The sequence below is a fragment of the Rhinolophus sinicus genome, linkage group LG01, assembly GCF_036562045.2.
Source record: "Rhinolophus sinicus isolate RSC01 linkage group LG01, ASM3656204v1, whole genome shotgun sequence".
In the NCBI taxonomy this organism is placed as follows: Eukaryota; Metazoa; Chordata; class Mammalia; order Chiroptera; family Rhinolophidae; genus Rhinolophus; species Rhinolophus sinicus.
In genome coordinates, this window is record NC_133751.1 from 49,164,287 (window position 1) to 49,176,793 (window position 12,507).

The 12,507-nt window shown below is 51.2% G+C and overlaps 1 protein-coding gene across 3 annotated transcripts in view; it reads right to left on the reverse strand.

The window, feature by feature from the left end:
- IGF2BP2 (insulin like growth factor 2 mRNA binding protein 2) overlaps positions 1-12,507 on the reverse strand; it is a 142,072-nt gene continuing 129,565 nt past the window's right edge. For all 3 annotated transcript variants that reach the window (XM_019735887.2, XM_019735888.2, XM_074329046.1), the window contains 6 exons: positions 10,467-10,535; positions 9,466-9,582; positions 6,562-6,636; positions 4,990-5,121; positions 3,268-3,381; positions 1-1,872 (listed from right to left, as the gene is read on the reverse strand). In XM_019735887.2, the coding sequence (XP_019591446.2) occupies positions 1,780-1,872; positions 3,268-3,381; positions 4,990-5,121; positions 6,562-6,636; positions 9,466-9,582; positions 10,467-10,535 (600 nt within the window). In that variant the 3' untranslated portion in view covers positions 1-1,779. The remainder of the gene's footprint in view (positions 1,873-3,267; positions 3,382-4,989; positions 5,122-6,561; positions 6,637-9,465; positions 9,583-10,466; positions 10,536-12,507) is intronic.

Below are 12,507 nucleotides of genomic sequence, written 5' to 3' on the forward strand. Positions count from 1 at the left end.
TCTTGTTAGCTGGATATATTTCTTTTTTTTTGTTTGTTTGTTTTTGTTTTTGTCACAGAACACTGTTTGCAGTAGAGGAAACTGGCATTGCAGTCTGGTGGTAAAATGGCTTGTTCACATAAACCAGTACATGTCCATCCTTTAGCGCAAAAAGCCCTAATGGCGCGTACCCTTATTGAAATTCAGGAATCTCCAACATTTTCTCTCTCTGTTTTTCTTCGTAATCGTTTTTTTCATTTTTTTGTGTTTTTTTTGGTTTTATTTTAATGAACATTTTCAAGGTTTGTCCAAAAGAAGGCCATGTAGGTTCTTGGCTAGCGGAAGACAATTCAGAACAGTTGTTGCACACTTGGACTGTCACCTTCTCCAGGCTGGCAGTTGATATCTTATTTTTTTTTCCAACTCATTTTTATTAAAAAAATAAAAAAATGCTCCAACTATCAGTTTTACAAAATCTCTAAGGGAAACACAAGAGCAAGGTGCTGAGGTAAAAAACACCTGAGGTAGCTTTTTTTTGTGTGTTTTTCTCGTTAAACAAAAAAATCTGTAAATTTAACGCCCTGGGCCAACGACCTCGTGTAAATCGTTATTTTCTTCCACTTTTTTTTTTTTTTAAAAAAAGAAAGAAATCATTTTGCTGAAAATTGATGGCTTATACACCAAAATGTAAAAAGACAAAATATATTCTTTCTTTGCGGAATTTTTCTTTGTTTGGTTTGTTTGGTGGGTTCCTGTTTTCCTCTTCCAAAATGCTAGGACAAGTACCATTGACTCTTGTTCTTTTGAGTAACCAAGTGTAAGTTGAGGCTGGTTTGTGTGTTTCGTGTTTGTTCCTTTTGTGTGATGTGATACTCAGAGCACTGCTTTGCCTGGGGGAGAGGGGTGCGTAGGTAGGGGGAATTGAGTGACACAGAGGGATGAGGGAATTAAAAAGAATGGGGATGGAGAAGAAAGGGGAGGAGAGAGGAGAGGAGAGAGATAAACAGAGAGAGACAAAGAATTATATAGCAGTATGCAAAAACCAGTTTAAAACCTGTGAAGCAAAGAGAAATGGGTGTGTGAGCTAGACAGGGATGAAGAGAGGCAGAGTTTCCTCTTCAGAGAGACGGTATCCCTTCTGTTGACATACACAGGTGATCCAGAACTGCTGTGAGTGTCCTTTTGATGAGATTTCCTTCTGGGTGAATTTTGTGTGGGTGGCCTCCAAGCTCCTTACTAAACCATTAGACCTCCCAAAGAATGACTTTCTTCTTTAAAGACTAGAAAAGCCTGCTTTCTCTTTAAAAAGAAAAAAAAAATAATAATTGATTAAAGATTGGAGTTAGTTGAGTTATTTGATATATTATTTCTAAAATATATTAACGCTGCAGGCACCCTGTGTAACCCACAGGCCACATATCTTAACATCTTTCCCCTTCTAATATGTACACACATGTACAGAGACAATTTTCCACAAAAAGAGAAGTGTGTGAATTTTGCTTTGTTTTGAACACATTCACCTATGTTAGTTCAACTAAAAGGGATAGCGTGGTGGGAGTTAAGGAGAGATCCGAGTGGATGGTGAAGTGGATGGCCGGGAAGCCTGCAGAGGCCCTGGGGGAGGCGGCCCCCCTGCCCCTTCATGGCCCTCAGGATTCACACGCAGGGCCTCCGCAGACTTCTCATTCCTCAGGATGGTCTTTGGTTTGCTCCCGATCTGGCTGGCTGTGTTTGGTCTCGTTCTGTCAGGTGTTGGAAGGGCTACATTCATCCGTTGTTTTGCTGGTGCCTGTGGGAGCCTCACTTGCTGCGCTGTGAGGCGACTCCCTGAGGATATTTCTGCTCCTGCTGCTTCACCTGCTGTACAATTTCCCTGATCTTGCGCTGTGCAGTCTGCAGCAAGGGAAAGGAGGGGGACAGGGGGGGAAAAAAGGAACCGAGTTCTGAGGACAAGCAGTGGGGAGGGAGTGGGGGTGGGGCTTTGGGGAAGGAGGTGGTAAGCTCAGGAAAGTGCCGTCTACCCGCTGAAGCCCTTACTCTGGGGGCCTTTTCTGCCTGGAAGTGAAGTAGCCTAGTTTCCCCTCATTCCAACCTCAAGGCTCCTGGGTGGAAGATAAGGGAGTAGGACCCCAAAAGCTCCCACTTAACTGCTGGACAGACAGGCCAAGAAGCAGAAACAGGAAACCGGGGACCAGGGACCTTGCAGAAGTCAGACAGCACCCCCCTCCCAACTTGAGCTTCCAATGCTGCCCATGCCCATTTTTCCAGTCACTAGAAGAAGGAAGAACATTAGTGTGATTGCTGGGAAAGACAATGGTCAATTGGGGGGAGAAGTGAGAAACTGGCCCAGACACTCCACCCTGAACAACTGGAGAAAACACGGGAACCCGCACCTGACCCCTCACCCCACCAGTATTCCCACTGCAGGGGGACCCTGCAGGAAGCTGGGGGCTCAGACACACTCCCCAGGCACTGCTGGAGCTGGGGTGCGTGAGCAGCAGAGTTGGGAGTGGCCAGGAGTCTGACTAGGCATCTCAAAGGGCCCGGTGGGGGGCTGTGAAGGGGGGGCAGCAGAGCAGGGGCTGCCCCACCCACCCTGCCGTCAGGTCTCTCGGAAAAGGCACAGCTTTGGGACAGCAAGCTGACGGCTCAGAAAAATCTTCAGCGTAAGCTTAGACTGACTACACTGGTTTGGGACAGGGACCGGGGCTGCTCTATCCCAGAACCTAACCAACAAGAAGCATCAAAAAGAACTAGGCCACGTGATGCCAAGTCACTGGGCTTCCGAAAGGAAGAGCTGTGTGGAGGCCCTGTGTCCTGATGGGGAGATGGGGAAGGTGAGGAAAGAGAAATGAGGGTCTCTTGGGCATTTAACCCAGAATAGTGCGAGTCTGGCACCCAGGCAGGCCCCCCCTTGGGGAGCCCCGAGGCAGGCCATTGTCTGTATGTGGCTCCCAGCCTGGGTGGGGGGGGGAGGCTGACTGAGGCCTGAGTAGGCAGAAAAGCGAAGCTGGGACCTCGTGCTTCCAAGTATCAGGGGGCTTGAAATGTGCTTGGCTTGACTCCCAGTTCTATCCTCTTCTTCAAGCTCCCCCAGCATGCCTGGGGGACCGCAGTGGTGACAGGGTGTGGAACTGCCTGTGCCCTGCCCACAGGGCTGAAAAGCCAGGGAGAGGTGCCGTGGGGGGGGCTGAAGTGGTGGGGGCGCTGGGTGTACAGGCCATCGAGAGCTTAGACAGAGAACTGAAGAGACCAGCAAGAGAGCCCAGAACCTCGTAGCACAGGTACCTGGCTAGCAAAGAAATGCCCGATAATTCTGACGATCACTTCCTCATTTTCATCCGGCGTTTGGTCACGAGGCACGATGACCTCGGCACTGGTTAAGTTCTGCAGTTCATTCACCTGTGAAGGGAGAAAAGTGGGCTCAGGAGGAAGTGGGAGAGGGGAGTGGTGGAGGGCAAGGCGGCTGGAAGCTGCTGGCCTTTCCTTCAATCTATGAAGCCCCGGACACTTGGGGCCATGTTGGTGTGGGCCTCGGGAGGCTCAGGGACAGGGAGAGGGAGTCCAGCTCCTGACTCCATGAACTGCTTCTGGGGCTGAATTCTTATTCCGCGTTCCTAGCAGGGCAGCGTACGCCCGTGCTCAGTGACCGGACCTCCCAATTACCCAGGGAAGAAAATCACGGCTGGACACGCTCTCCTGGGTGCCAAGCATGAGCTGACATGGCCTCTCCTCTGACTCAGCGAAGTAGCCTTTCCTTTCTGATCAGGCCCTTCTCCATTCCCGCTCTTCATTTGCATTCCTGCCTGCGTCCTGCTTATGCTGTCTGTCCTTATCTTTTTTCCCTGCCACTCCTGGGCCCAGACCCAGGCCCACCTCCACCATGAAGCCACCATGCTGACCTCCCTTTACCTAAGTCCCATTTCCTGCACGCCTCACCTGCCCCGACAAGACTGCACTTCCCGAGGGTTTGTGCCCCAGCCCTGGCCCCGCAGTGCTGAGCACGCCCGTGGAGTGGACACAATTTGATTCTAAAATGACCACACAGGACATGGAAGGGCCAAGCTTCCCCTCCCTCGTGGACTATTTGCTTTCTTTTGCCTATTACACTCCAGCTTGCCGGGGCTCGGTGTGTGTGCGCTCATATGTGGACCACATTTCTGGATACGGGGAATAACATACACGCTATGAACTTGACTCTTCTACATAAAAGTGACTCCTTCTATCTAGAATTTGGCTTTGATTCCTCTGTAAGAGTTTCTATGCAAAGAAAACAGCTCCCCCCCCATTCCTGCCCCCCAATACTGCTGCTTTGCCAGCATGCTCAGCTCTACGGACTTGCCCGGGATGGCATCCCCGCCGGGGGGTAAGTGACATTCTAGAGCGCTCCTGGGCCTGACACACTGTCCACTCGTCCTGACAGGCTTCAGAGTTACTTCTCTGATGCTCTGCACGTCCCACTGTGCTACTGCTACCTGCAGGCTGGCAGCCTGGATTACTCTTCTAAGAACGATTCCTTCTCACCCGCCACCTTACTGCTGAATGAGCACCCCTGTAAGCAGATGGCCAGGTCTGGGAAACTGCCAGAAGACTGAACCTGTCAGGAGGGAGACTTAGGCCTCTGGGGGCATTTGTCAGCAGAGTGAAGAGCAGAAGAGAGTGAGGACACTAGGCCTCGAGGGTCTCAAGTGTGAAATCAGAGAAGACGGCGGGTGCTCTGCCAAGGGTACTGCTGTCCCTATGGGTGTCCCGCTGCTACGTGCGGCTGGAAAGGGGGCGGGAGGCAGCCTGCCTGTGTGCAGGGAGTGGGCCCATTTCCCAGCATGCACTGCGAGGCGGTGTCCTGGGCTCGGGGCACACGCTGCGCTCCAGGCAGCACCGTGGACGTGGGCCCTCAGCTCTGGAGTGATGCTAATTACACTTCTGTCCTTGAAGAGGCAACGGGGTTCTGAGCGTCAGGCCAGGCAAGGGATCAGCCCCAGAAATGAAGCCAGCTCAGGGCACACTTACGGTTTTGCCGCCCTTGCCAATCACCCGGCCAGCTGTGGAGGAGGGCACTCTGATGTGCGCTTCCAGCTTCACCTCTTCTTTGGGGTTAAAGAAGTTTTCTTCTTTCAGTTTCCCAAAGATCCGCCCCTGGGCCTGAGAGAGCAGGACACGACTGGTGACACTCCCAGCCGCCAGCCACCTGCCTCAGCACTGCTGCTCCTGAAGTCCTGAGCCCGCCTCTGCACACCCCAGCCTCACTCACTCGGGCCAGACACAGGGCAGCCGTGAACCCCGCTTCCGCTCGCGCACAGCCTGGCGGCGCTGCTCCTGCCACAGCCAGTGAGTGCGCTGTGCAGTGTGCACAGGCACCTCCGCTAGGAAGCTTTCTCCATGTTGGACTGGGGGTGGTGGTGAGGGGGCAGTCATTTCTGTACTCCTAGCTTCTAGGAACATTTGCTTGAAGAATTTGTTCAGGGAATTCTTAATGTCCTCCCACCATGGTATGTTCAGATCAGGTTAGTATAAGATGTAGGTGAGGACGGTGGTGATGGGATTTAATGAGCCTGATCTGGCTTTTTAATGTCTACCTCCAAAGCCAGTGTAGCCGAGAGGTTATTGTTCTTTAAAAAACAAACAACCAAAAAAATCCTTAAAAAGAGATGTAATTTATATTACCTAAAAGTCATCATTTTAAAGAGTAGATGCCAGTGGTTTTTAGTGTATTCACCATGTTGTACAACCATCACCACTATCCAGAACATTTCCATCATTTCCCCCTCAAATAAAAACCCTTATTACCAGTGAGCCCCAATTCCTCCTAACCTCCGTCCCCTGGCAACCACTATGCTAATTTCTGTCTTTGTGGATTGTGCTTTTCTGGACATTTCATATAAATGAAATCATACAGTATGTGGTGTTCTGTGTCTGCCTTCTTTCACTCAGCATCACATGTTCTATGTTCACTCATGTTGTAGTGTATACAATTTCATTCCTTTTCATGGCTGAATCATATTTGATTGTGTGGACAGACATTTTGTTTATCCATTCATGACCTGAAGGGTTATTGCTCTTGAATGGTTCCACATGTGTTAGTTTTGTCTTCTCAAATTTGACATATTTTTAATTATGAGAATTATACTTTTATAAATAAATATGTTTCTGACTTTTAGAAAACTCAAGTTATAATGTTCTGGGGGAGGAGAAAAAGGCAAAAAAAAAAGACATCCAACCACATCATGCTATTTCTCTTCATACCCCATAGCTTGAAGGGGAGACTAGACTAAACGAGTCTGAAACATCCATTCTCCAAACCATGGCTGAGGGATCAGCGATACTGCAGAGGTGGTACCCTTTGAATTGGGCAATGACAGACAACCTCCTTTTCCAAGGGAAAACAGGGAAGGAGGGCTCCCAGCAGAGGGAACAACCTGAAGATGGGCAGACCGAGTAAGTCTGAGGCTCGCGAGCAATAGCAGGAAGGGAAACGGAGGCTGGGCCTCCAAAGGTGGGGTGGCTGCTGCAAGGCCCTCATCGACCCCTACACGCTGCCCTGTTCCCAGGGCCCGCAGGGCTCAGGTGGCCCTTGGCACTGACCTTGAACTGGGCTTCAGGTGGTCCGGTGATGATGACCATCCTTTCGCTGACGTCTGGGCCTTCTGCTGGGGCAATCTGCAATTCAGAAGGAACAAGGCGTGCTGCCGCTTGGCGGCATTTCAGGTCTTTGCACCTGGTGCGCTGTTTGAGCCCTGCTGCCTCCACGCTGAGGCTTAGGAACCAGGAGCGCAGTGCCCGGTACCTAACTTGGGTCTTTGGTTGCCCAGGGAGAGCTGGCAGCAGGTCCATACTCACTGCCTGTCCCTGCCCCGAGCACCAGCAGTGACTGGCTGCCTTTCACCAAGGAGTCCAGAGCTCTAGGAAGTAGGAGGGTCCAGGCCTCAGCTTGCAGGAAAGGTAACCCTGGTTCTAATTCTCGGCTCCCAGAGGCCGTCGGCTGAGTGACAGCTGAGCTCGAGCAGGTGTAGTTAAGAGAAGGGCTGAAAGGCTAATTCACGATTCACGTTGACCATGTCATTCTGTCGTACTGTCCACTTCTTGGTGATGCATAGCTGGCTGCCTTGTTCAGATTTTGAAAGCCCCCCCACCCCCACCCCCCAGGGTCCTATTTTATGGCTGAAGCAAATGGGACCAGAGAGGTGAGGTGACTGCGAAGACCACAGGGTGGACAGGGGCTGGAGCAGGATCAGGAGTCACTGCAGGTGTCTCTGGCTGCATTTTGTGTGGTTTTCTGAGGCCTGCTGAGCAGAGGCTGCACAGGACAGGGGAGCGAGGGGAGCAGCTCTTGCCTGTCACCAAAGCATCGCTTGGGATGCACCATCCCGAACCTCAGCTCCGCCCACCTTCCAGGGCTCTGCTCCCACATATTAGTGTACAGCTCTCGCCCTTCCTTGGTGGCATCATGCCCATACCCCTGCTTGTGGCCCCTGAAAGGTGACAAAGCAAGAGCAGGGGTTCTCTGGAGATTATCTCGCTTCAGAGACTCATGCTTTAGAAACCTGTCAGAATCCAAGGAATCTAGCAAAAGCCAGGTTGATTTTGTAAAGTAGGAAATGTCTCTCGCATATATTTGGCTTCCCTGGTGCTGTCTCTTCTTCACTGCTCTGCAGAGAGAGGCAGGGGCCAGGGAAGCCGCAGGCTGAGGGCCCGCATGACAGACGTATACACACCACCAGGCTGCAGAGCCCATCCTGCCCCTGGTCCAGTCCTGCTGTTTGTCATCACAGAGGTTACCGGACAAGTGACACACCACCACTCAACCTTGCTGGGACAGAAAGGGACTCTGGGGGTGCTGTGGGGCGAAGCCCACGGGATTGCTCTCTACTTGTTTTCCTCAAGGCCGGCTGGGAATGATTCTGGTAGAGTACTCGGGTTGTTACACTGGGAGAACACTGGACCAGAAATAGAACTTGGTCAAATCTCAGCTCTCACACACTAACTTTGTGGCCTCCGCCAAGCCACTGAAAGGCTCTGGGCCCTGGTTCCTTTTGGGCAACGGTAAATGGAGAGCCATGGCTGCACTCAGTCCCAACAGGGGCTCAATAAGCTGCAGGTGAGCAGAATTACACCAGCGAGCCAGTCCTGCCACCTGTACACCTGGGCCGCGCCTCTACCCGTCTTTCAGTCTCCCTTAGAGGAAAACAGGGAGGGTTTGATGAGATGACCCCTCAAGTCCCTTTTAGGTGAAATCGCCTCATTCTATCTCCTGCGGGGCATCTCAGACCACAGGACTGAAAGCGGGGAGAGGCCCTGGGGCAGGGCCAGCCCTGCAGTCTTCCACACCTTACTTGTCGTGTCACAGGGGCGAGGCCAGTATGACCCAGTATGACCTGGGCCAGGGTCTCACTTGCAACAAGCCTGTTGGGTGCAAAGGCCCCGGGTGCTCCACAACTGCCCCCCACACCTCAGGGCTCTCATCCAGTGTACCCACTCTGCAGGTGAGATAAATGAGGCCTGGAAGGGGAAATGATTTACCAAATAAAATTCTTTTACGGTCTCACTACAATCCTCGTCGTGCACTACTCAGAATGTTTTGTTTTTGTTTTGTTTCTCCAGCACGCTTGCTGTGGGAGAAATTCCAGCTCTGCCTGGGGAGAAAGTGTAAGCATTCTTTCTCTCCAAGTCATGAGACTTCTTGTTCAGAATTCCAGGCCGTTCCATGGGTAGCAAATTATTTTACGTAACAACGGAAACACTGTTTCCGAAAGTGTTTCATGAGGCTCGGGATGTGCTCAGCATTCTGCTCGCTAGTCAGAGCTGATAGCTGGGCTTGGAGCAGGACCAGGGTTGAATAATCCTTCCCTTTCAGTTTCTCTGACGGGTCTTCACATTGTGCTGGCGAAGGCAGGATGTGGGTATGTAACTGCAGCTAGGGCTGTGCTCACAGCCATTCCCATAAATCAAGGGGCCTTCCTTCCTTCCTGAGTCTCTCTGTGCAGTCCCAGGGCTTCACCTCAGGTTATGCCACCAGCTTTTTGTTTATGTATGGTTTGTCGTCCATGGCTTTTCAAAGAGTTTTTCATGCAGACTACTTTTTCAAAGCTCAAGGGTTTTTGAAGCAGAGGCTACGCTGATAGCTGCTAAGTGGGAATCATCATTCCACTTAAGTCCCTTCCCTTAGATTTGGGAAGCTCCTCAGCCTTTCTTTGCTTTATCTCCTTGAGAAGAGGAGGAAAATGGTAACCCAGAGAGGACTGGGGTGGCTTATCTGGTATTAATACTTTTTCTAATTCAGTTGTTAGTTGAACATAAAAAGGAGTAAGAGAGGTAAGGATGTGAGAGCAGGAGGGAATAGTCCTGGAGGCCAATTTTTCAGATCCTGTGGGATTCTGTCCCTGGATGGCATAGGAGTTGCCCAGAACTGACAGAAGGAATAAGGTACATGGGGTGGGAGGTGGTGGCGGAAGGGGGTGGGGTACAGGTGGCTGCTGAGAGCAACTTTACCTTGATGGAGGCCCCAGCGAATCTAGCCAGCTGTTTAATGTGCGCCCCCTTCTTCCCGATGATGGCCCCCACAGCCTGCGTTGGGATGAAGAGGTTCACAATCTCCTGCTCCGGGTACTGGAAGGCCAAGACAAGACAGAAGATGTCATTCCCACTGGGGCTGCTCTTTTCGGAAGTTACCGAGCGTCTACTATGAGCCATGTGGTGGGATGGCCTCACAACCAAGCAAATGGCCAAAATGGTGCCTGGATTCCTCTGTGGCCTGGGGCTCTGCAGGTGGGAAGCTTGAAGAATGAACCTGAACACAGGCAAGCACGGCACGACAATCAAAATGCAGCATCTCCAAATTTCTTGGATACAGGCAACTGTCTACTGACAGGTTTCCTGTCACATACAAATGTGATGTGTTTCTCCTGTGTCTTCATCCAAGAAATCATTAGTTATTAAATGTACCCGGCCTGAGCACAGGGCTCAGAGGCACTTTGTTAGAGGGAATGGAAAGCTGCCTCGTCCACCTTGGAGCCAGAAACGGCCTTTTCTCTACAGTGGTGCCATATTCCTAAGAAGCCTGCCCTGACCTGGTCGCATGGTGACAGCCCAGAAGGACATGGGCAAGGCCACCAGGGATCCTTGCTCCAGGGGTCTATGGAAACATGACCCCATTTACTAGACCTTGTTCAAAGGTCTTTGGAAACCATTCTTTACACCAACACCACCTAATCTGACCTGCTGATGGCTCCCTGGCACCAGTTTCCTGCCACCTAGAGGACTGTAAACTTCAGCAGGACTGCCGGGCGGGACAGCACCAGTGCTTGGAAGCACCTCTATGCACATGAGCGCGGCAAGTCTGGTGTGCTGATGCCCTGGTGTGTCACTCACTCCCGGAACCACAGTACCCAACATTCACTGGTTAGTGACACTGGCTAGTCCGCCAAGGACGACGAGGTGCCAGCCACAGGAGAGGGCAAGTGGCAGCTGGGGCTGAACCAAAGGGCACTTACGGAGTGATGATGCGGGAACGGGCCGAACTGATGAGGAGGGTACAAGCTGGAGAAGTATCCGGAGTGGGTCTGCGGCGTGACAGAGAGAGTCAGTCAGACGGTGCCCTCAGGGCACTCAGCAAACCCAGGTGGCATTTACCACACGCAACACAGCTCTCTGCAGCACCACCTGGCCCCACGGTCACGTCTACCCACCCGTCCCTCTGCAGCTCCGCTCTCTGCTCCATTTGCCCTTGGAGAACTGGGCTGGGCTGAATGTTTAGCATTTCCAGCCGAGCCATGCTTTAGGCTCGTAGGAGCTTCCCGTGGGAGTGTGTGCACGCATGCTCACGCACACCCACACCCACACACTGTCTTAGCCTGTCCTCAGGCAGGGCCGGTGCCTTCCATGTACCAGGGAATTATGAACAGTGGATTAAAACAGAGAGTGCTAGGACAATGTCCAAGAGCTATTGGGAGTCAGGGGACGGCTTTCATCTGAGGGCCCTTGAACAAATCTCCTGGTGGCCTCCATCTCCTGCATCTCCAGCTGGGTTCTGAGCTCCCGATCACAACTTCACTTTATGACTCACTAGGGACGAAATGCAACTGTTCCTTTATGAGCTTGGCAAGTAGACTGGCCTCGGGGGAAGAGATAAGTGAACACTGTGTCCCCAAAGGAGCTCTACGTGCCCAATGCACCTGCGGGGACTTGCAAGACTTGGAAAGAGGCTGCAGTGACACTTCATGCCCACAAGAGGGGGATACGACACCAGCGTTCTCCTGGCAACCTCCAGTTTTGAAAAAGGAAGCTAAGCGAACAGGTTTGGCTCACTTGGTCCTGCCTCCTGCTTGACGAGTATCAACACCGGACTCCTCTCTGTGCAGGTCCCTGTGCTGGGGGCTTTCCTGGGCCATGGAGGGTGGGGGCTGAATTCCTGCAGGTTTTCTGCTCAAAGCTCTACCTTGGGGAAAGGATGCTTCTGCCCTCCTCTCTCCTAGACAGCCTTTCCTAATTTAGCCCTCATAGCAGAAATAATTCTTTTGAATTGTAATTTGCCTTTTCCTCACAAAGACTTAGGTGAAGCCAAGAATACACAGGCCACAGTGTGGCTGCTATTCTGGCTTCAAACATGCCCAACATACACACTATATTAAATTTAGATCTCCTGCTTGAGTTGGGGGACAGAATTCACTGCAAAGGGGTACAAAGAACACATGCATTCCCTACTCCTCTTTTTATTCATGAGTTACTGCAACTGGACAATTATTATGGGGCATGAACCCTGAACCCTGCAACAGGAGCTCGTTTCTACCCGAGGCGCTGCCATTTGCCTTTGTGTACGTAAGTTGGTTTTTGCAGTTGGAAGACTCAGAAAACCTGAGTCTGAATCACTAGCTCTATACAAGTTGGAATAATTTATTTAGCCTCTCTGAACCTAATCCACAAATGGATTAAAATAATGTCTAGATCTTATAATACTGGGAGGATTCATTCATTCACGCAAAAGATATTTGAGCATCTACTATGTCTGAAGCATTGTTCTAGGTGCTGGGGACACAGCTATTAGGACAGTAAAGGTCATGGTCACCATGCATCTCACATTCAGTCTACTGAGGAGGCAGACAAATACTGTAAAAGAATTGAACAGGACGATGTGAGGAAGAGGAGCTGCAGAGATGGGGGTTGGGATGGCAACCTTAGCCGGAGTGGTCCAAAGACTCTTGGAGGAGGTCATCTCGGGGTTGGGACCCATGAGGAAATGGAACCCCGTGCAAGGCACCAGGGAGGTGGCATTCTAAGCAGGGTGTTTAGAGATCCAGAGCTTGGAAGGAGTTGGCTCGTTTGGAAAACAGAAAGGAGGCCCATATCAGGAAAGCAAGTAAGACAGTACAGCAGCATATGAAGGAGAGGCAGCAGTGCAAGATCATGCAGGACCCTGTGGGCCTTAGTTTGACCCTAAGTACAACGGATGCCTCCTAAGGATGTTGTGTGGCATTTAATGAGGTCACAGGAATGGAAGAATCTACCATCGGGCTTTGCATGGCTGAATTAATATTA